Source organism: Lissotriton helveticus, chromosome 10 (assembly GCF_964261635.1).
Source record: "Lissotriton helveticus chromosome 10, aLisHel1.1, whole genome shotgun sequence".
In the NCBI taxonomy this organism is placed as follows: domain Eukaryota; kingdom Metazoa; phylum Chordata; class Amphibia; order Caudata; family Salamandridae; genus Lissotriton; species Lissotriton helveticus.
Window position 1 is genome coordinate 735,592,951 of NC_136071.1, and position 22,371 is coordinate 735,615,321.

Here is a 22,371-nt window from a genome sequence, read left to right on the forward strand (position 1 = left end):
GTACCCAGATCCCCCTATCCTCCCGAATCGCCCAAAACAAGTGGAAGATCAGACGCTGTCCCTGGGCCATACCTAAAATTACTTGTAGTATGTTTGTAACCGAGGGCTCCTCCGGGAACGTGCGCCATATCTCCTGGGTTACCTGGGATATTTTCCTATATTGTAAGAACTGTCCACTCCCCAAGTCATTTTTTTAGTGTAATAAAGTGTTTATTTTCAAATAAATCAACCATTGTTAGGCATCCGTCCTCCATCACATCTGCGGATGGTCGCGATTTTAGAGAATGGCTGAATGGCCCAAAGCGACATCTCTGGGGGATATGGTGCATGTCCCACAACCTTTCGAACTGTATGTTCCTTGAGCTCTGCAACGTGCTGTATTATGTAGGGGCAATCTGGAGGGACCCCTCTCCCCAGCATCAAAAGTTTGGGACGTGAGCTCCCAGAGAAGGTACCCGAGAAGGTACCCGCCAAAAATCTTTTCTCCCAGTTCTCCAGCCAGTGAACCGCGTGCTGCAGCTGAGAGGCCAGATAATAAAATTCTAAACCAAGTCCGCCACGTTCTCTGTTGAGTGGTCAGGCTCACCCTCTTACGTTTGTTACCCCATAAGAGATCTATTAATAGGTTATCCAATGTTTTAAAAAGCTTTGCAGGATTTTATACAGGGAGTGCTGTATCGCATATAAGCATCGTGGTAAAATTCATTTTTGGAATGGCAAGTCTTCCCATAAGGGATGGAAGCAGTTCGCTCCAGAACCGCATTGAACCTCGTATTCCTTCTATTACCTTCCCTATTTTAGGTTTCAGGAACCCCCCTCCTGCATGGCTGCCAGCCTAATTCCCAGATATCTAGGCTCGGTCTTCACCCATGGGAAGAGTGTCTCTCTTGGTTCCAAGGCCAGCCGTCCGATCGGAAGCAGTTTCGATTTGCCCTGATTGACCCTTAACCCGGATATGTCGCCAAATCCCCGCAGCGTATCTAGAAGTATAGGGATCGACTGCATCGGCTGTCGGATGTACAGCTACATATCGTCTGCATACATTGAGAGACATGGTTAGTGTCTCCTAGGGGGATCCCCCATGCGCTCCATTTCTTCCTCTGGGCCTTCACTAGCGGTTCCATTGCTGTTGCGAATAAGAGTGTCGTCCTCTGGCATCCCTGTATGGTGCGTCGATGTAGCACAAAGGCCCTCGAGATCAGTCGCCCCATTCGTACGCTGCGTGGGGAGCTGTGTAGAGCAATTCTATCCATTTGAGAGACCGTTCTCCCATTCTTCACAGAACCTCCAGATATAGGACCAGTTTACCAAATCAAAAGCTTGCTCTGTATCTAATCGCACCAGAGCATGGTCATCCTGATTTATAGTCGGGGAATGCCATATATGAGTGAAATACGAGTCCTATTACGTTGGCGATGAACCCCTCCTGGTCGGGGTGTATCAGGTACTGCGTGTGAGGCAACAGCCGGGCCGCTAATATTCCACTCAGGATGTTTATATCTATATTTAATAGGGAAATTGGCTTATATGAACTCTGTATCTGAGGGTCCCTTTCCACCTTAGGGATCATAATCCCCATAGCCTCTTTCGTGTAGGCTGGTAGGATTTGCAGCTGAAAGGCTTCATTATATACCTCCAGCAGGCGGTCCACCAGCAGCGGCGCTAACCTCCTATAAAACACCCACAGGAAACCGTCACTCCCATGGCTTTTCGCTGGTCTCGAGGCTTGTATAGCCTCCAGTAATTCCGCTTTAGGGATCGGGTCATACAGCAACTCACCCACCGCGTCCTCCAGCCGGGGTAAGCCCAAGGTGACCAAGAATTCAGTATTCATCTCTGGAGGTGGAGATAGGTGTCCGGTATAGACTTCCGCTAGATGATCCGACAAGACCTCTTAGATCGCCTCTTGTCTGTAGACTGTTACCTTCCTTCGACTGCATCTGGACTATGGGGGTGACTGGCTTCTCCCTCTTGATTAATTTGGCAAGCAGAGCCTCGGATCTGTCTCCCTCTATATGCAGCTGCTGCCGGTATGCTGTACATTTAAACGTTTTTAGACGGCGCAGAGATTCCAGTAGCAATTCCTGAGCATCGCGCCATTCGTCTAGAAGCTGTGGGGCAGTCAGAAGTGACGCCTCTATATCCCCCTAATTTTTCTTCCTGTACCTTGATGTCCCGCTCCATTTGCTGGCACACCCCTTATGTTGTCTTAGTACAAACCCTTCTGAGCACTACTTACATGGCCTCTCACTCCATTGCTCTCGAGGACGCCGAACCCCAATTAGTTTCGAAGTATCTAGATATTTCTTCTCATACTGTCGCCGCGGATGGTGGGCCCATAAGTGCCTCAGGAAGCAGCCTCCACAGGGGAATCCCTGGTCTGGGCTTCGTGGTGCTTCGGGCCAGAAGCACTGGAAAATGATCTTCAACATTTATTTTAGTCATGAATTTAAAAGAAGTTAGAAAACTAGCAACAACAAAAAAAACAATTTTATTGGAAAAATACTTAGTAGGCCATCTTAATAATGTGGGTGCTTCTTTCAAGAGTGCCTATATCTGTTCATTGGGCAGTTTACTGAAGGACTGAAGCAAAGGTTGATTTTACTAGGTAAAATGCCTGGTTAGCTTGTCTAAGTTTATTCACATTTTGTATGGTGTTTTATACAGAACACATTTTATTGCTGTATTTATATTTGGGCAGCTGTTCAGATTATTCATGGTTTGGGAAGACTTAGTTCTTGCTTTTAAACTCTGGTAGTAAGAATCTGTGACCAGTGCATGGGCTACCTCCTTTGTTTTCCCGAGTAAAATAAATAACCATATGACTAGGTTGGCAGTAGATTCCAACTGTGTAGTGCCGATAAGGTAAGTCTCTTCTCAATTACCAATAATAAAATATTGTATGTAAGAAAACCTGAACATTGTTTTTGGTAACTGGACGGCTAGACTGTATCTGAAAACATTTGCAACTTTTCAAATACAGGAATTCCAAGAACTAGGCTTGACTTGTCTTTTCAAAGGGCATGCCAGGCAAAATCTCTTTTAAGGACTCAGTCCCTGTCCTCAAAGCCTGCATTGTTGTTCCCGTCCACAAAGCTTGCATCGTTGTTTTTTAGCAACATTTATTTTGGCACTACAGAAACGTGCATAATCACTTATTTTGACATTGAATTGCACAGCAGCAGAATGCATCAGCTAATCGTTTATTTTTGCGGATAAATGTTCTGGTAGCAGTGCAGAATTGCACAAAATTAGTGCTTGCATCTAATCTAATTGCTTTATGTGCCCTGCAATGTTATATTGTGGCAATATTCTCAGATTTCTGTGTTTTACAACTCTAACCACCTTTTTTCTTCTTAAGGATGTGCATCCATTTTATGCTGACTTGATGAATGTTCTATATGACAAGGACCATTATAAGTTGGCTTTGGGTCAGATCAACATTGCGAAGAATCTAGTTGACAAGTAAGACAGTAATGTTTATTCTGTTATATCTAAAATTGTAATCTATTCTCATTTTTATTTTATTTATTTATTTATTTAATTTGTATAGCGCGTTATAACCACCGGGGTCTCTAAGCGCTGTTTGTCCAGATTGCGTAGTGGGGTTCAGTATTTACTTGATCTTAACACAGCACCTAGAGGCTACTCCATGCTTGCTTGAACAGTGCGGTTTTTAACTTTTTCCTGAAGGATAAAAAATTGCATTCCTTCCGTAGTTCTGGGGCCAGTTTGTTCCATAAAGCTGGGAGTGTGTTGGAGAAAGCACGTCCCCCCACCGTGGCCAGTTTAAAACGGGATTGGGACAAGAGGGTAGCGTCCGACGAGCGCAAAGTCCTGCTCGGTGTATATGGGGACAGGCGAGATTTCAAGTATCTTGGTGCATTACCGTACAGCGTCTTATGAACGATACACAATCCTTTAAATACGATCCTCTGCCGAATCGGGAGCCAATGTAGCTCCTGCATCAGAGGGGAAGAGTGGGCAGTCCTAGGTTTCTTATAAATCAGCCGGGCTGCATCATTCATAACCCCCTGTAGCATATCCAGCAGCCGCTGGGGTAAACCAATATACAGGGAGTTTCCATAGTCCAGCCTAGCCAAGATTGTGGCTGAGACCACGTGTCTCAAGGTGGAAAATGAGAGTAGTGCAGCGATCTTCCTCAATTGTCGCATCAGGCCTATGCAGGTGCCCACTACCGTGGTGACTTGTTTTTTCATGGAGAGTTTGTCATCCACGTACAGGCCTAAACTTTTGACTGCAGACGCCGGTTCCGGTGGCACACCCAGCTCCACAGGCCAGAATTTCTCGCTCCAGGGGTTGCCCGAGATGGAAATGGGCAACACTTCCGTCTTGTCCGGGTTGATTTTTAAGGAATTCTCGGACATCTAATTAACCGTGGCTTTAAGTATGTCCTGCAACCTGGTAGACGCTCCCGGGCTATCATCCAGCCGGATGATTATCTGGGTGTCATCGGCGTAATTGTATACTAGGCAGTCCATCCTATTCAGAAGTGCAATTAGAGGCTGCAAGTAAATATTAAAGAGTAGGGGTGACAGGGCAGAACCCTGTGGGACCCCACAAGTGATGGGAGCAGAAGTGGAAAGAAGATCCCCCAACTGTACTCTTTGTGTCCTGCCCTGCAGGAATGATGTAAGCCATGCATGTGCTGTACCCCTGATACCAAAAGACCTCAACCGCGACAATAGTTGTTCATGACACACGGTATCAAAAGCCGCGGAGAGATCCAGTAGTACCAGGGCGCTCGTGTTTTTATATCAGCTCGACCCCTCCGTTCATCCAGGATTGATAGCATGACTAATTCCGTGCTATGGTTGGCACGGAACCCTGCCTGATTGGGCTCCAGCAGGTTGTTGCTCTCTAGATGTCCTGAGAGCAATGCCAGCACATGCTGCTCGATCACTTTGGCCAGAAAAGGCAGCTGGGAAATGGGTCGGAAGTTCTTCAAACACTTCGTGTCCGATCCAGGTTTTTTTAGTAGAGGAATCAGGCGAGCCTCTTTGAAAGCTAGAGGGACCTGTCCTGTGTGAAGGGAGGAGTTCAACAGATGCAAAACTTCTTTCTCAATGCCTGGCAGTGCCAATTTGAACACATCAGGAGGGCATAAATCAGCCTGAGAGCCGGATTTGACTCGGTCCGTAATCATGAGTAGTTCCTGTTTTGCAATTGGGGTAAACTCCGCTAACGGTATAATATCCGACGGGGCAGTGTGGTCCGGTGGGTGGGGACAGTCGAGGGGTGTAGTTGCAGCAATTTCTCCCAGAATATCGGAGATCTTGTTCACAAAGAAGTCCTGGAACCTCTGGCAATCCTCCTGTGCGAACTCAGTGCTTTGCTCTTTGTTTATCCTGAGCTCAGCCAGGACCCGAAAGATTTCCTTCTGAGGATTTCTAGCTGCAACTATTCTTTCCTCAAAGAAAGCGGCCTTCCTAGTTTGGATGGCTAGTTTGTAAATCGCTAAGGATGAAATATATTCTTTCTTGGCAGTGGCGTCATACTCTTTCCGCCATGCTCGTTCTTTCCTCCTCACCCCACGTTTCATCTCCCGTAAGGAGTCATTGTACCAGGGAGCCCCGGCTCCTCTCTCCACCTTCTTCACCCTACGAAGGGGTGCCACCAAATCAATGGCTCTCCCCAGTCTATGCTGAAGGTGTCCACAAAGGGCATCAATATTAGCGTTCTGCTCCTTTGCTGGAGGAGGCGCTTCCAGGAGATGCACCATTTCCTCCCCATCGATGTTTCTCCATTTCCGGGCCATTTTCCAACCTTCCCCAGGCTTGGACTGGTGGCCGTTCAGTAGAATTCTGCCCCTTATTAAAGAGTGGTCAGACCAGGCGCATGGCAAGATCTCTGTAGAGCCCTGGACTGGCATAGTGGTCCAAACTAAATCAAGCGCATGTCCCTTCTCGTGTGTCGGTCCCTTCACTTGTTGAGTGAAGTCCAAGGAGGAAATTGCTTCCTCAATCTGTAGCGCTTGCCCCTCTTTAGGGGATTTTTCCCAATGGTAGTTGAAGTCCCCGACAATAATCATTTTGTCATATCTCGAACGCAGATCCTGGACCAATCTAATGAAGAGAGCCGGGAATTCTGGCGAAGCCCAAGGCGGCCGGTATACTACCAAAAACACCACACATACCGCCCCCCGCCTGAGTTTTACTCTCATAACCTCTGCGCCCCCCAGGGTTTCGGAAAGAAACCTTTCGGCGCGGAGACGGGCCTGATAGAGAAGAGCTACTCCACCTCCTTTCTTGGCTCCCTCCCTATTGAAATGGAGTGCCAGATAATTATCTGGTGGGGCCGCCACTAAATCCGGCGCCGAACAATCCTCCAGCCATATTTCGGTAAGCGCAAGGGCATCAAGCTCCCCGTCTTCCAATAGTGAAAAGACCTCCAACTTGTGGCCCGGCAAGGAGCGCGTATTCAACAGGCCATAGTGTAAAGCGTGAGCATTAGAGTAGCGCTGCCGCGCTCTTGTGCTCTTAGATGTAATCAGAAGGCCCTCCCGAGCTAACAGATGTATACAATCCTGATCAAGGTGGGACTTACCCATGTTGAGCTCCAATAGATCACATCTAGAGTAATGGAAATTTGGGCCAGGGGTTCTGGCCCCGGGTCCAGGATGGTCACTGATGGGCAAAGATGGGCTCGCCTCTGGCGAGCCTCCGGCGCGCCATCATGGGGACGTTTAAATAGTACCCAATCGTGCTATGTCTGCAGCAACAGCTATAACGCCAACAAAGATGGCGTCCCTTGCCGGCACTTCCCCTCCCAAGATGGCGCCTAACCCCCAGTCCAGCTAACGAGCCGCCGAACAGCGGTGCAGATGACAGATTATGTGCAGGTATGTCCTAGCAAGCCCACTAATCACACCAAGTCCAAAACGAAGTATTCCCTTTAAAACGCGCAGATAAAAGCGCACAAGACCGCGCTTCAAGCGCCGAGCATGTGGCACAGTTAAAAATTAAGTTCCAGGTCCACAGATTGAATTAAGTATCCACAAGTAAGTGGCAGTTATTAGGTTTTATAAATCAGCAAGCGCAGCAGCAGAGTGTCAAAAAATGCCTCGCCTACACTGACGCTTACCATTTTTTAATGACTTTTTATTTTTAAGTGTTGCCAAGGATTATGTTCGATTGATGAAATATGGAGATTCCTTATACCGTTGTAAACAGCTGAAGCGAGCTGCCCTGGGACGCATGTGCACAATAATCAAAAGGCAGAAACAAAGTCTGGAGTATCTTGAGCAAGGTATTATCTGATTATTTATTATGTTTAAGCTAATAAACATCTTGCTATTTGTTTGGAAGCAATGTTATCATATCTGTGCTATATACTTATCAATAATTAAGTTTTTAAATAATGAGATTGCCCTGAATCATCCCTGTATATGCTGTTAACCAAGTGACAAAGGTACTTCTCAGCCAGTCATTTATTTATGCACTATGAATTAGAAATTCTGTGAATTCCAGACTGTACAGTCTTGAATCTTCAGGAATTTTTCAGTTCAATTCTTTATTAGAAACTTTGGAAGAGAGCCCAAAGCAGTAAAAGTCAATTGCATGTTTGGTATCAAACAATAAGGCATCCAATAACTCCCGTAAGTAAGGTTATAACAATAGAAAGTTGTGGTCGCCCATTTGTAAACATAGATATAAGACCGGGAGTGTGCAGGTTGACCTAAGGACAATGCACATAAAGGTGATGAAATGAGGGAATAGAAAAAGAGGGTGGAGAAAACAACCCGAACAGGAATTGATCAGTCCACATGACCATCCTACCATGGATTACAGCATACACAAAGTTCTCAAGCAGGCAGAGTTGCTTTTGCCATGTTTTTGAATAAATGCAAAAGGCACTTAGCTAGTATACCTTGTAGCAAGTTCGTATGTTTGGATATTGCCTAGTGTGGTAAACCCAGAATGGTATCAAGTTATATGGGCTATGCATAAGTTAAGCTATGTCTTGATGAAGTGCATCCTAAAGTACAGGCGGACTTCAGAACACAGGGTGGCCTGCGGTTATAAATGCCACTGGCTATGTCATCCAGCTTTATACGTTCTCAGTAAAAACTGCTTTTGTTGCACACAAACGCTGGGATGGTGCTAGTGTACTTCCTCACACCCCCTCAGGAAACGTTGGCCTGTAGTCCTGCTAGCTCACAATTCACCATTCGGCACCCTAACTTTACAGGGTAACAAATGCGTGTGCAACCTCAGAATATGACAACTCAGACACCCCAAGGAATTGTGGTAAAAGATCTAGAACCTTTTCGTTTAGCCTCCCATGCATACCAATAGGAAATGCAAAGGAAAATACACAACCTTCAGTTTCAATATTTATTGAAGCAGTGAGATTGTGAGTAAAATATGAAACATATCCTGATTAGCATACAAGAACAGTGGAAAGATTGAATAATTCCACCATTGTGCTAAAATAATGAATATATGCTGGCATATATGTAGTGTAGTATAGTATAATGTAGTCTGCTCCTGTCATCAGGCTGTATGTCATGGTGTTGAGCGGGTCCTCCCTCAAGGAGGTGACAGGGATCATCTGATCTGTAATTCTGGCCTGCTGCGACCTCCGCAGTGTGCTCCTCTGATTTTTAATTAAGTGAATTCATATATCCATATATAGCAATTGTTTGTTGGCTAGATAGCATCATCGCCTACTGGCCAACAATAAGCCGTCCCATTTGTGCAGTGAACTGTATACATCGTACTGAATATTCAAAGGATCATGATAGTGTGCCTCCGAAGTTGAAATGTAAGCACAAATGCAGTTTCGGGGAATCCCATCCTGCAGTGACACATACACAAATGTATGTCAATAGTCGCTGTGAGTCAGAAAGTAGGCAACTTAAACACGAGCATAAAGATTGCGTTGTTTCTAGCCGTGCCATGTGACACCCACTCCGTGGCTGAAGGTGAAACAAGTTATCACTAAGAAAATGAAATAACATTAAAACATATGGGCTGTAAAATATAAAAACCCCTAATTTCTAAAACAATCACTTCATCTTTAACGTAGTAAGCATAATGAATGCCACATAAAATGTTAAAAACAATTCAGTTAAAGCATATAAAAGCAAATAAAAAATTATTTTAGTAGAAAAAGAAAACCAAATGAAAAAATGTGTCCCATGACTCAAAACGGCAGATTGTTTAAATGTTCTGAGAAGTAGACAAAACGGTGCTGTCCCCAGCTACCGCAGAGGATGTTCCCACAGGCACCCATCAGATCCATCGAGCATATATATTCCCATGTAGCCCCTTAGCCGCTGTAGGAGTAGCGGCCAATGCTGAATTATTAGAAGTCGAGCCAAGATCCAGTCCACCAGGAGCAGAAGCATCCCAGGAGGCCTTGTAAAATGCTTTTAGAAGCCATGGACTACAGTAAAGATGGGTTGTTAACGGACCGATCGGTAGGGCAATGTCCGGTGACTAAACTGATTGTGTCCCCAAGCACGTATCCGAAGCACACTCAAAAGTGCTCAGAAGACAGTTGAATATGGGTTGCATGCAGTGTAGCCACACAGGCTGGAAGGACAAGAACCTATATTCATTTAGGTCCTGAAGTAAGGGTGTGCCATTACGCTGTATGATGCTTTCATGATACAAGACGCGTAGAAATGCCAGTTCCATTTGGTCTCATGGTGGGACATCCACTGCGGAGCAGAAAAGAATAAAATCAGAGTCCCGACAATCGGGAGCATGACCAACGGAAGACCTTCCAAGCACAGTGTGTGAATGATTGAATAACCCTGAAGACTGCCTGGATGGTACTAACCAAACCAGAGTCAAGGATCTTAGTGTGCTACTCCCGCTGTATTAGACATGTTAAAAATGCGGTGCACCACCTTCCCAAAAGGGTGTGGAAATTATTCCATAATAGCAAATGTATCTCAGAAGTTGACCTTGCAAATTGAAGATCACACGTCTTCCTTGCAGATGTTAAGGCCACATCTTTCTCGTACAAAGGGGCTTTCAGTCTGCATAAGGAGTCGGTGTGCACATTCGAAAGCTTATTCAAAAGCCACAGTGTTGCCTTCCTACCTGTATGGGCAGGCAGAAACAATACTTACGTACAACAGGTTACGATCGCAGAAACAGTCGCCAGATAGACAATTCCCGGTTTCATGCTGCAACAGCTCTGATTGTTCAACATCAAATAGCTCCCATTAGAGAGCAACCTGAAAGTCAGACTGATCACAGCAGCTGGAGAACCCTTCGGATCGCAGGACATGTTGGCTACAATCACGTTACATGCTCCGTGCAGCAACGTTTTTCTACACACTAAAATACTCTATACACTAAAATACTCTTGCAGTCCGTGCTGCTAAGAAAAACTTCACATTGATATCTGAAAGATATCAATGACTCGTGTACGTACCCTTCCCCTAGCTCTTCATATCTGCCTACTTGGAATGTCGATATTGGCAGAGAAATAAAGCTGTGGATTATCCAATCCGCAGAAGGTGTTTCGGCAACAATGAATGGTAATTTTTCTAACTTCTCTGTGTGTAACATCGTGTATGTCACATCCTTCCTTGCTATTATTATTTGCTGTTTTGTAAGGTAAAAACAGGTTTGTTGCATTAAGGTGTCGCCATGGTACTCGACCGGTGTGAAGTGTATTAAGTGTCCAGCTCAGGAACATAACCGCCCCAACCTGTGATTGCCCGTGTTGTAGAGTAGACATATACTCCTGTATGAGGTCTGTGGCCGACAAGACAATGTTACTCATATAGTATATTCTACGAGACCTGGTGGTCATACCATTATCAAATGCGACCAAATCCCTTTCTAAATTTAACCTGTGAATCTCGTGCAGTCTCTGTGCAACCTCCTGCTGAGAAACCTTCCAAACTTCATTGTATATAGAATAAAAGTGCTTTTAACTGGTTTTCGAGGACCATCAGGAAAGTCCTGTAGTCTCATGTCATCCGACGGAAGGGACAAATGTTGATTCCCCCGAGACAATGTTGAGGTATTTAGCCAATCAAGGCACAACTTCCCAACACTGTGGTTACCACCCCGAATGTTATTTCTGTGTGATATCTGTCTGGTCTGTTGATCTTAAACCATTTTGTGTCACCCATGAAACGTGCCAGACATCTGTTATTGTCTAAAGCGCCACACTAACCATCCCCCATGATTGGTTCCCGATGAACTTTATGTAGCATTGCAAGGCAAGGTGCCATGTGTTTCTTCTGTGTAATTCTTGAACTGCTGCCAGTCCACAAAGCGTGCAAATGTGGGTACCTTGTTCAAATTCTTCATCTTGGCAAGGCCAAGACATGATGTTTGTTGCACATTCTTGTTCAGGAAAGTCATTGTTGTGGTATAAGGCATGCTCTAAACAAAGCCTCATTTCCCTGAACCTACCATTCCTTAGTCCCTCTGAACCTACTGTAGGAATCTGGTTCTGTATATCCTATTCCAAAATGAGGTAAAGTGTGCATAGAGTCCAGTGGAACCCCAAAGGTAGGCAGAGGTGAAAATAAAAAACACCATACTCTCTATGTGTTGGCGAGCAATAAGGCTTTATCAGAGGGTAGTTGTTGGAAAATGAGGCAGTATCTGTGAGGCCTACACAAATAACATGACTATGTTTGTCCTTCACTGGGAACCAAACACCCAAATTGTAGCGCCTGAATCAAGAGGGTAGCGTTGCAGAGCAATCTGAGGCTTACTCAAGGGAGGTGGTATGGGCTAGTAATCGCCATTACAGGTGCGCAGCAGTAACACTCAATAATTGATTGTCCATTCTGTACTTTGCTTTATAAAAGTAAGAGTACGTTTATTAAACACACACACTGCTCAATACTATGTACCAATTTACAAATATACATAAGCTGTTGGAATTAATTTGTGACAATGCATAACATCTCCACCCCTCTGCAGGGGGGTGGGGTCTAGTACCACCACTCCCATGTAAGCACATCATCTTGCCCCCAAATGCAGTTAGTTGAACATAACCTGGAGCGAATGCCCTGCGCACTGGCATCATCCCAGCGGTGACCCACCCCATTACCTCACAAGCATTTAAAATAGGTACACCTGGCCTGGTGACACACAGCCCTGACTGAGCATTTTCTACTGACTATGAAGTATACACCTTCACATCTTAAGGGATAACAGTCTGGGTTCTTCACCTGAGCGCAGCAGCAAGAATATGTTTTTAAGCATCACTTTAGAATGACAGTACTCATCACATTTGTGGATCGTTAGAATGCATTACAATTCCAGCCCCTAAAGGCATCACAGATGAAATCACAGGATTACGCTATACAGCCAGACACCCTAGCAAGAATGTCTGGCAACATAACCCCACTTTGCTTATGACATCACCTTACACAGGTATTACACATGTGACCTTAAGTCCCTATAAAAGCAATAACCTTAGTAAATGCAGTTCTGATGTAGAGATGCCCTTCTCTAGACATCCTCAACTCAACCCTTCACTCCTTGATACACTTCTCCATACACCCCTAGCTGTAGAACAAAAGGTTCGAGGCATGTGGGCTGCTAAATTCATATCTTTTGCATTAGATCGCCGCCTAGTGTTGGGTCCGGATGATCGCACATTGTTGTCCTGGAAGAGTCTTCGAAGTATCCTGAGATAGGTGGCTCCTCCCCTGGACTACAGTGCGCATGGGCATCGGCTCCATCCCCAGATTGTTTTTTTCCGCCATTGGGTTCGGATGCGGTCTCGACGTCTCTGTCGGAACCGAGAAAAACTAGCTTTTGACGGCCAAAAGGCCTTATATTCTTTGCGTCTGTATTGTTTGCGCACGGTCTCGAGTTCTTCCGTCTCTTTGAGCCGGAATCTACGGAGTCGTATCACTCTTCGGACATTGAGGCCTTCTCATCGCAACACGACCGCAACTTTTCAGCATGGAGCGGAGCCCGTTTAAATACTGTCCCGTCTGTGGGTCGAAATACCCACATATCGATGTGCACCCGGTCTGTAACAAGTGCCTCTCGCCGGACCACAACGAGGACAACTGCATGGCCTGCTCCAGATTCAGGTCAAAGAAGACACTCAAGCTTCGGCGCGCGGTGCGCCTTGAGGCCAGACAAGCGGCCCCGGATCCAGAAAACATCTACGGCGACCAAGAAGAGGAGGACCAGAGCCATCATCTTCATATCTCCCCGCCCGAGACGGAGGTCGAGGCAGATCCGGAAGACGACGACGGAGTCGTGGGTCAAGGCCTTGAATACGTCGACGAGGTAGGGGACGTCGAAGAAGTTTATGGGGCCGCGGAAGATAGCTCAGGGGATGAGCTATGCCCCGAAGGTTACGCAGATCAGGCTCGGGTCACGGGATCGCCAGTCGGCCATACCCAAGACCCTGTACCGCAAGCCACGGCCCCGCCTTCAGGCCCGGCCACGGACATACTTGCTGCGCAGCCCGTATCGAAACCGAAACTGAAACCAACGGTATCGACTACATCTAAAATGGCCGACCCGAAAACGAAACCGAAACTTACGGATTCGAGCGTCCCTAAGATGGCGGCCGTTCCACCAAAAACTCCTAAACCCGCTGCCTCATCGACTCCGTCGGCCACCGGTCCACAGAAGTCGAAGAAAACTGTCGATTCGACAGTGTCGAAATCGTCGGCAGAGGAGGTTTCCTCTAAGAAGGGAGTTCGGCACGGGTCGACCGCTGCGACGCCGTCAAAGCCCGCCAAAGCCAGCGACAAGGCTCCGGTTCCGACTGGGACTTCGTTAGTCGGACGCGTGGTGGAGACGGAGCCGGCAAAATCACACGGATCGAAAGCTGGAACCTCCACGCATCGGTCCAAGGACTCTGTGTCTGCGGCTGCAGCATCATCGTCTAAGACTCAGAAGGGCCAACAGGACGTCGGATCCGAGGGCAAGGTCAAGACCTCCTCGTCGGCGCCAAGTGCCGCTGTAAGTGACGCGTCCCCCATCGCCTCTTCACTACAGAGAATCAGGGAGAAGGCCTCTGCTACGTCGGCTCCGATGCCGTCGCCCCAGAAGACGATGGACATTCCGGCGAAGCCTGCTGGTAAACTTCTCTTCCTTTTGCCGCCAAAAGAGGCGCCGAAGGCCTTTACGCCAAAGTCGACGACAAAGAAGTCGGATTCTTCAACATCTGGAGCACTTTCAGGTCGACTACTCGACTCAGAAGAGGATTCTGAGCGTTTTATCGACGCAGACACGGGCAAATTGACCCTTTACAAGAGAAAAATCACTTCACAGCCAGTGGACTCCTATGTTATCCCCCTGAAGAAGAAAAGGCTTGCTCAGGACGCTTCAGCCCTGATAGAACCTATCCAGCCTCCTCCTAGAAGGAGCCCAACACCTTCCCCAGAACACTCTGAGGGTGAGGGATATGGAGAAGATGACCAATACACTTTCCCCATCAATGAACCCGATGCACAGCAAGATTCATATGATGACATAGGTGACCAAGGCACCCAAAATGTGGGGCAAGACCCACAGCCTTTCAGTGCACGTGCATCCCCAACAGAAGATTCTGCAGGTTTTCATGCACTCATTGAAAGGGCAGCTGCTAATCATGATGTGGACATGCATGCTGACCCAGTAGAGGAAGACTTTCTATTTGACACTTTTTCAGTCTCTGAAAGGACAGTAAAGACACTGCCTATGCTCAAAGGGGTCCTCAAGCATGCTGCGGACATCTTTAAAGAACCTACCAGGGCGAGGGTGGTCAATCCACGTATCGAAAAAAAGTACAGACCAGCACCTGCAGACCCTGCATACATTCGGGGACAGTTGCCGCTTGACTCCCTTGTGGTCGCAAATGCTCGCAAAAGGGCCAACTCCCAAACAACGGGTGAAGCTCCTCCCCCGGATAAGGAGTCAAAAGTGCTAGAGGCAGGGGGCAAAAGGGTAGCTGCGCAGGCTGCCAATTTCTGGCGTATTGCGAATACACAGGCACTCTTGGCACGTTATGATAGGGCGCATTACGACACCCTAGAGCAAGTTTTGCAACACCTGCCTCCGCAGTTTCAAGAGGGGACCAAACTGCTTATAGAGGAGGGCAAACTAATCTCCAATGCAGCCATAAAGTGTGCACTTGATGCAGCAGACACAGCAGCTAGGGCTATTAACACTAGCGTCATGCTGAGACGACAGGCGTGGCTCCGCATATCGGGGTTTAAACCAGACATTCAAACAACCATACTCAATCAGCCCGTCAATCCTGATAGACTGTTTGGTCCTGATGTTGACACCACCCTGGAAAAGATTAAGAAAGACAACGAAACTGCTAAGTCTATGGGGGCCCTACAATCACAACAGTTCCGTGGCAACAATTTTCGTCGCTCAGGTGCACGTGGAGTCACCAGAGGACAGATGGGTCAACAGTCACAATTCTCTAGAGGTGGAGCACAATCCTCGTACCCCAAACAGAACAAAGGGGGTTACCGAGGAAACAGCACCAGAGGACGTGGCAGAGGAAACAACAACTCCCGCTCCTCTGCCCCAAACAAACAGTGACTCTCTGTCACTGCCCCCGACCATTTAACACCTGTCGGGGGGAGACTACAGCAGTTCCTGCCGGTCTGGAGAAACATCACCACAGACAGGTGGGTGCGACAACTTGTCCAGTACGGTTATTGTCTAGAGTTAAAGTCCACTCCACCCAACATTCCACCAAGGCAACGGCCTATGTTCGCAGAGCATTTGCACTTATTGCAGCAGGAAGTAGTGGTGATGCTGCAAAAAGGCGCAATCGAGCTCGTGCCGGTGGAGGAGGAGGGCACAGGGGTGTACTCCCTGTACTTCCTTATTCCAAAGAAGGACGGATCTCTCAGACCCATTCTAGATCTGCGTCCCCTCAACCTGTATATACTGTCAGAACATTTCCATATGCTTACACTGCAACAGATTCTTCCCTTGTTAAACCAAGGGGACTTCTTGGCAACCTTAGACCTCAAGGATGCTTATTTCCACATACCACTACACCCGTCCCACAGAAAATACCTCCGGTTCACTATCCAAGGCAAGCATTATCAGTTCAAAGTCCTGCCCTTCGGAGTGACCACAGCCCCAAGAGTGTTTACCAAGTGTCTGGCGACAGTAGCGGCGCACCTCAGGAGGCAGAACATCCATGTCTACCCCTACCTAGACGACTGGCTCGTTCAAGCCAAGTCGGAACGGAACAACAGTGCGCCGCGGACATGTCGACTACCATTCACCTCCTTCACAATCTGGGCTTCTCGTTGAACTACCCAAAGTCGCATCTTCAGCCGGCGCATGTCCGGCAGTTTCTAGGTGCGACAATCAATACCCTGACGGCCATGGCTCAGCCAAACCAAGTCAGGATAGACAGCATGCAGGCGCTAATCCAAAAGTTCAGACCACAACACTCGCTTCCAGCGAGAGTGTTCATGCAGTTGATTGGCATGATGGCCTCCTGCATCTTCATAGTCCCTCACGCACGTCTACATATGCGTCCGCTTCAGGAGTGCTTAGCAAATCAGTGGACACAGGCTCGGGGACAATTGACAGACCTAGTGTTGGTTACCAGTCGGGCATACGACTCTCTGCATTGGTGGACTCCACACAACCTTTGCAAGGGCCGACTGTTCCAGGAGCCAGTGCCACAGATTATCCTGACAACGGACGCATCTCTCCAGGGATGGGGAGCTCATCTGCTCACTTACACGGTGCAGGGACTATGGACGACGCAGCAACAGAAGATGCACATCAATTATCTGGAACTGATGGCAATCTTCATGGCGCTCAAGTCCTTCATTGTACATCTGTGCAACAAGGTAGTGTTAGTCCGGACGGACAACATGACCGCGATGTACTACATTCAAAAGCAGGGGGGCACCCACTCGCCACAGCTGTCTCATCTGGCTCAGAGCATGTGGAAGTGGGCCATTCAGAGGAACATTTTCCTAATGGCAGAACACCTCCCGGGCAAGGACAATCAGATGGCGGATCTGCTCAGCAGATACAGCCATCAAATGCACGAGTGGGAGCTACACCCATCTGTACTCCACCCGTACTTCCAGCAGTGGGGTCATCCAGAGATAGACCTGTTTGCCACAAGCGAAAACGCAAAATGCCAACACTTTGCCGCCAGGTTCCCTCACCCACAGTCGCAGGGGAATGCGATATGGATGAACTGGTCAGGCAGATTTGCGTACGCTTTTCCGCCAGCCCCTCTGATACCGCTGGTGGCAAGAAAGCTAAAGCAGCACTCGATGACTCTCATCCTAGTGGCTCCAACGTGGGCGCGCCAAGCATGGTACACCACGTTCCTCGAACTCTCGGTGGTACCGCATCAAAGGCTGCGCCTCACGCCCAGACTTTTGACGCAGAACCATGGAGACATTCAGCATCCAGATCCGCAACAGCTCAACCTGGCGATCTGGCTCCTGAAGTCCTAGAGTTTGGTTACCTTCACCTACCTCCAGAATGCATGGACATCATCAAGGAGGCAAGAAAGCCAACTACCAGAGCATGCTATGCTGCAAAATGGAAGCGTTTCGTCATTTACTGTACAGCCAATAACATCAACCCGCTAGATGCATCTATCCCTAACATCATTTGCTATCTGTTACATCTTTACAAGTGCAACCTAGCGTACACTTCCATTCGGATACATCTATCCGCCATAGCAGCTTATCTTCAGAATAGGCAGCATCTCTCTGTCTTCAGGGTGCCTGCCATTAAAGCTTATCTTGAAGGACTGAAACGAGTCATTCCCCCAAGAACACCGCCAGCTCCGGTGTGGAACCTCAATGTGGTCCTCACCAGACTAATGGGACCACCTTTTGAGCCACTACACTCGTGTGAACTGCAGTTCCTAACGTGGAAAGTAGCTTTCCTAATAGCTATTACATCACTGAGGCGTGTTAGTGAGCTGCAAGCGCTCACAATCCAAGAGCCATTCATTCAGATTCATCCAAATAGGGTGGTACTACGTACTAACCGCAAATTCCTTCCGAAGGTGGTGTCACAGTTTCATCTCAACCAAACTATTGACTTGCCGGCATTCTTCCAAAACCCACAAACGGTGGCGGAAAGAATGCTTCATACTTTGGATGTCAGGAGGGCGTTGATGTACTACATTGACAGGACACAACACTTTAGGAAAACAAAACAGCTTTTTGTTGCCTTCTCACCACAGCACAAGGGCAACCCTATTTCCAAAGCAGGAATAGCCAGGTGGATTGTTAAGTGCATCCAAATAAGTTATCAAAAAGCAAAACGTACCTTGACAATACCCCCAAGAGCACACTCCACGCGCAAGTTGGGGGCATCTATGGCTTTCCTGGGGAACATTCCTTTAGAAGACATTTGCAGAGCAGCCACGTGGGTTACACCACATACCTTTACAAAACACTACTGTGTTGATGTACATTCCAAGCAGCAAGCAGCTGTTGGACAGGCTGTTCTCAAAACACTTTTTCAGGTTTCTGCAGCTGGCACAGGCAACCGCTGCTAATGGAGGGACTGCTATATATTCTATGCAAAAGATATGAATTTAGCAGCCCACATGCCTCGAACTGAATATGCTACTTACCAGTATGCATCTGTTCTTGGCATGTAGGGCTGCTAACATTCATATCGCCCACCCTCCTCCCCGGTGCCTGTCGCAGCTGCAGACATACTCTTGTATTCAATCATTAGCATGGACATCCTTTACACTTTACACTCCATCTCTGCCACAATGGCTAAAAACAATCTGGGGATGGAGCCGATGCCCATGCGCACTGTAGTCCAGGGGAGGAGCCACCTATCTCAGGATACTTCGAAGACTCTTCCAGGACAACAATGTGCGATCATCCGGACCCAACACTAGGCGGCGATCTAATGCAAAAGATATGAATGTTAGCAGACCTACATGCCAAGAACAGATGCATACTGGTAAGTAGCATATTCATTTCAGCCCAGGAGGTGTTAAATTGCTGGCTGAGCCCTTGAGGGGTTATTCTTTTCAAGTCCCCAAAAGACTTAGGGAGGGTCTTCCATTTTCGTGCTGGGGGATACTGCGTTCTCCTGCAGTTCCCCCTGCACCTCTACAGCCACCTCGGGGTGACCCCGTCCTCCTGGGGCCACAGCACGCAGAAAAACAGGCATTTTCCATGCAGGCCTCCGGCTCTGCAAAGCATTATGGGCCACACTTTTCCCCGGCTCTGCCTGTCCTCCTGGCACTTCTCGCCACATCCAGTTCTCGGTGGGCGGCCCGGGCCCACCCGGACCCCCAGATGAGTGTAAGCAGCACGGGGAGCCCACCCCCGGCCACTCTGCTCATTTTTGGGGGCCTGGTGTGGCCCCTGGCATCTTTCCTGGGTCTCATCGGGGTCCCAGGATCCCCGCAGGCCTTCCCGTTGGAGAGCAGCCAACGCATGCTGCCACGGGAGCCGGCAGTGCGGAGTTGGTCTGCACGCTCTGGCGGGCAGACACTGAAGCCTGCGCGGGCCTCGGGAGAGTGCGACGGCACTCCCCCTCCTTCCTGCACTTCAGGGCCCGGAGAGCGCGCCGGCAGTCCCCGTCCTTCACTTCGTCGGGGGGCCAGGGTGGGCTCCTGGCACCTCACTGCAGGAAAATCCCTGGCTTTGAATCGGGGCCCGGTAATGGGGTCCCGGGCCCCTCGACACCTCTCTGTGGGAGCGCGACTGCGCTCCCCGCCCCCTTCTTCATCGGGGCCCGGGAGTGGGGTCCCGAGCCACTTGTGCACACTTTTGCGCGGAGGGCGCTCTCCCGACTTTGACCTTCGTGGGTGGTGCGCAACTGCGCTCCCCGCCTCTTTCCTGACATGGGGCCCGGAGTTGGAATACCGGGCCCCTCCCCCGGCACATCTTCACGCGGAGCCCGACTGCAATCCCTGGCCTCAAGTTCAGCGGGGCAAAGGTGGGCTCCTGGCACCCCGCAGGGGTACCTACACGGGGTGCGTGACTTGACTTCTCTTGGGGGCAGCCCCCGGGACCTGACCCACCCCGGGGGCATTTTCTGGCCCGGCGGCGGAGCCACACGCGCTTCGTCATCGGTCATGGCAGAGGTCAAAGGTTGCCCACCTTCTGGGGGGCATATCTCAGCCCCCAGGAGTCTGATTTTGGTGATCTTTGCCTCTTCTTGCTCCTGGTGGCGCTCCCCAGCCACTGGGAGAACTCTCTTTCGCCCTCTGGGTCTCGGAAAGGGGGGATTCAGCAGGGACCTCTCTTCACTGGCTCCCTGCACCAGCCTTTTTGCCTGGCTCTCCTCCTGGGCCTCTCTTCTCCCTGTGCAGAGCCCCTGCTTCTGCGCACAGGTCCTGGTCTCTTCTCCTGGCACTTTTCAGGATCCTGGGGCAGTCAGGAGGTTCCTCCTTCCAACTGCCCATTGCGCCAAGCTCCAGCACCCTCTGCCTCAGCAGACCACACCCCAGAGAGAGCTTCTCTTTCTGTGCAAAAACTTTTTTAAATTTTGGGGAGTGCGCTGGCAGGAAGTCTCTGTTTGTCCTATCAAACAGAGACACATCACTTCACTGCCCCTGCTCCCTCCTGCTTGCCCAGGCCTCTGGGTGTTCAAAATGGTTTCGCCCAGGATCTCCTGCCACATGGTCTCTGAAAGCCCCATCCCCCCAGAGCTGCCTTCTACCTTGTGCAGCCTGGTGTCTGGCACCCAGTGACAGCTGCTGATGGATGAGCCTGTAGCTCCACCCATCTTCTCATTCCTTGGAGAGGATGCCTTAGCTCTTGGATGAAAGGTTATCTATCCAGCCTGCTGAGGTCAGCCCCCAGCTAGGCCCTGGTTATGGCTGAATCAGAGAAATATGACCTTTCTGGATGACCCAAAAGCAGTACAAATATGACTTTGTACTCTGCAGAATACTTGTTCTGTAGTGCGTGTCTGTAATCTGTAGGCCTTTGGAAAGTTAATCTAGCCCATGGGCTCCACATCCCCGTAGGGGAATAATGAAGTGAAAAACACAGTAAAACACACTGACTTTCCCTGATGTGTATTCCCAGTGTATAAAGCCTATTCCATGTCACCACCCAATTCTGCATAAGTCCTGCCACACCATTCACTGTGTAGCTGCTCACTCCAGAAATCTCCTCTGTGCATCCCATACACGTGTGCACACGCATGTACACGTGTGTCTGCATGTAACCAGCCCGGTGCCCCTTACTCCCAGTGCTGTGCAGCGGCCTAGTCAAGCTAGGGGGTCACCAGTAAAATCCACATGCAGTCTCTTCATGAGTTCACTGTGGGTGAGTCCCAACTTAGGAGGCTCTCCCACAGTAAAAGATCAACAAATAGGTGCTCAAAAAGCAAAAAATCCGGGTGGCCCAGAGTGTCAGAACCACTTTTTAACAGTAGTGTTAAGCACTTGCTGTACACACTCAATCAGCAAACGATGTCACACACTCAGACAGAACTCGGACCAATTTAGTTTGTATACAAATAAGTTATTTAATTCTAGAACCAAGCCAAGCCTGGCACAGGTAAGTGAAATAAATGCTTTGCAAAATCCCATGCAATGTCCCACAATTGAATCCAGGCTCAAATGCACTTGACAAACACAGGCAAGTCAAAATGTCAAAATTACTTTTCAGATTACTTTTTAAGTTATTTTTTCTACTCAGTGTGATATGCCTAGATATCACACTGGGACACTTACTACAGAAAAGGTAAGTAAAATCAATTTTGTACAGTTATAGTTTTTCAGGATTTCATACAAATCAACTCCATACCTAGAACATTTTCCAAAGGAAAACAGTCAATGTATTCTTATGGAGAGAAATGAAGTTATCGGTTAACGGGTACGTACTCGGTCTTTGGGGTTGAGTTTCTGGTGTATGAATGAGGGTTCCCCCAGGGTCAAGAATGCACTCTTGAAATACCCTCAGCAGCACCAGGGCGGCCGGGTGCGGATTACTGAGGCCCAGTGTTATCCAATGGGGGATCGGGGGCCTCCAGTTGGTGGCTGCTCACGAGCAGGCCACAAGGTTGTGGGAGCAAAACGCCTGGTGTTAGGCTCAGGGCAAAGGGGGATCCGAGTTAGCACATATGATGCAGCGGCGTAGGGGCGGCAGGGTGCTGTTTTGGCATCGGGTGCCCTGTTCTTTTCAATGGGGATTCTCAGTTTTGTTTTTTAGCTGCAGTCTCGGTCCAGAAAGAGTTCTGGGAGGAACCAACAGCTGGTCAGGTAAGTTGGAGGGCTCGGGGACGTTAGTACACCTCAGGTTCTTTTCTCCAGGGTGTAGGGCCGCTGGGTGCAGTGGTGTCTTTTGAGGTCGGATTTCACCTTACTGGGCCACTCGCGGGCGGGGTGGGGGGGGGTCTCTGTGCAGAGGCTGCAGGTGACGTCAGGGAGTCCTGGAGGGGTCACCTCACGGTGGACTCGGACTCT

The 22,371-nt window shown here is 48.7% G+C and overlaps 1 protein-coding gene across 1 annotated transcript in view; it reads left to right on the forward strand.

Moving 5' to 3' along the window:
- Positions 1–22,371, forward strand: part of GTPBP4 (GTP binding protein 4) — a 240,503-nt gene that overhangs the window by 41,665 nt on the left and 176,467 nt on the right. The window contains exons 3-4 of the mRNA XM_078663297.1: positions 3,362–3,465; positions 7,133–7,269. Of these exons, the coding sequence (XP_078519423.1) occupies positions 3,362–3,465; positions 7,133–7,269 (241 nt within the window). The remainder of the gene's footprint in view (positions 1–3,361; positions 3,466–7,132; positions 7,270–22,371) is intronic.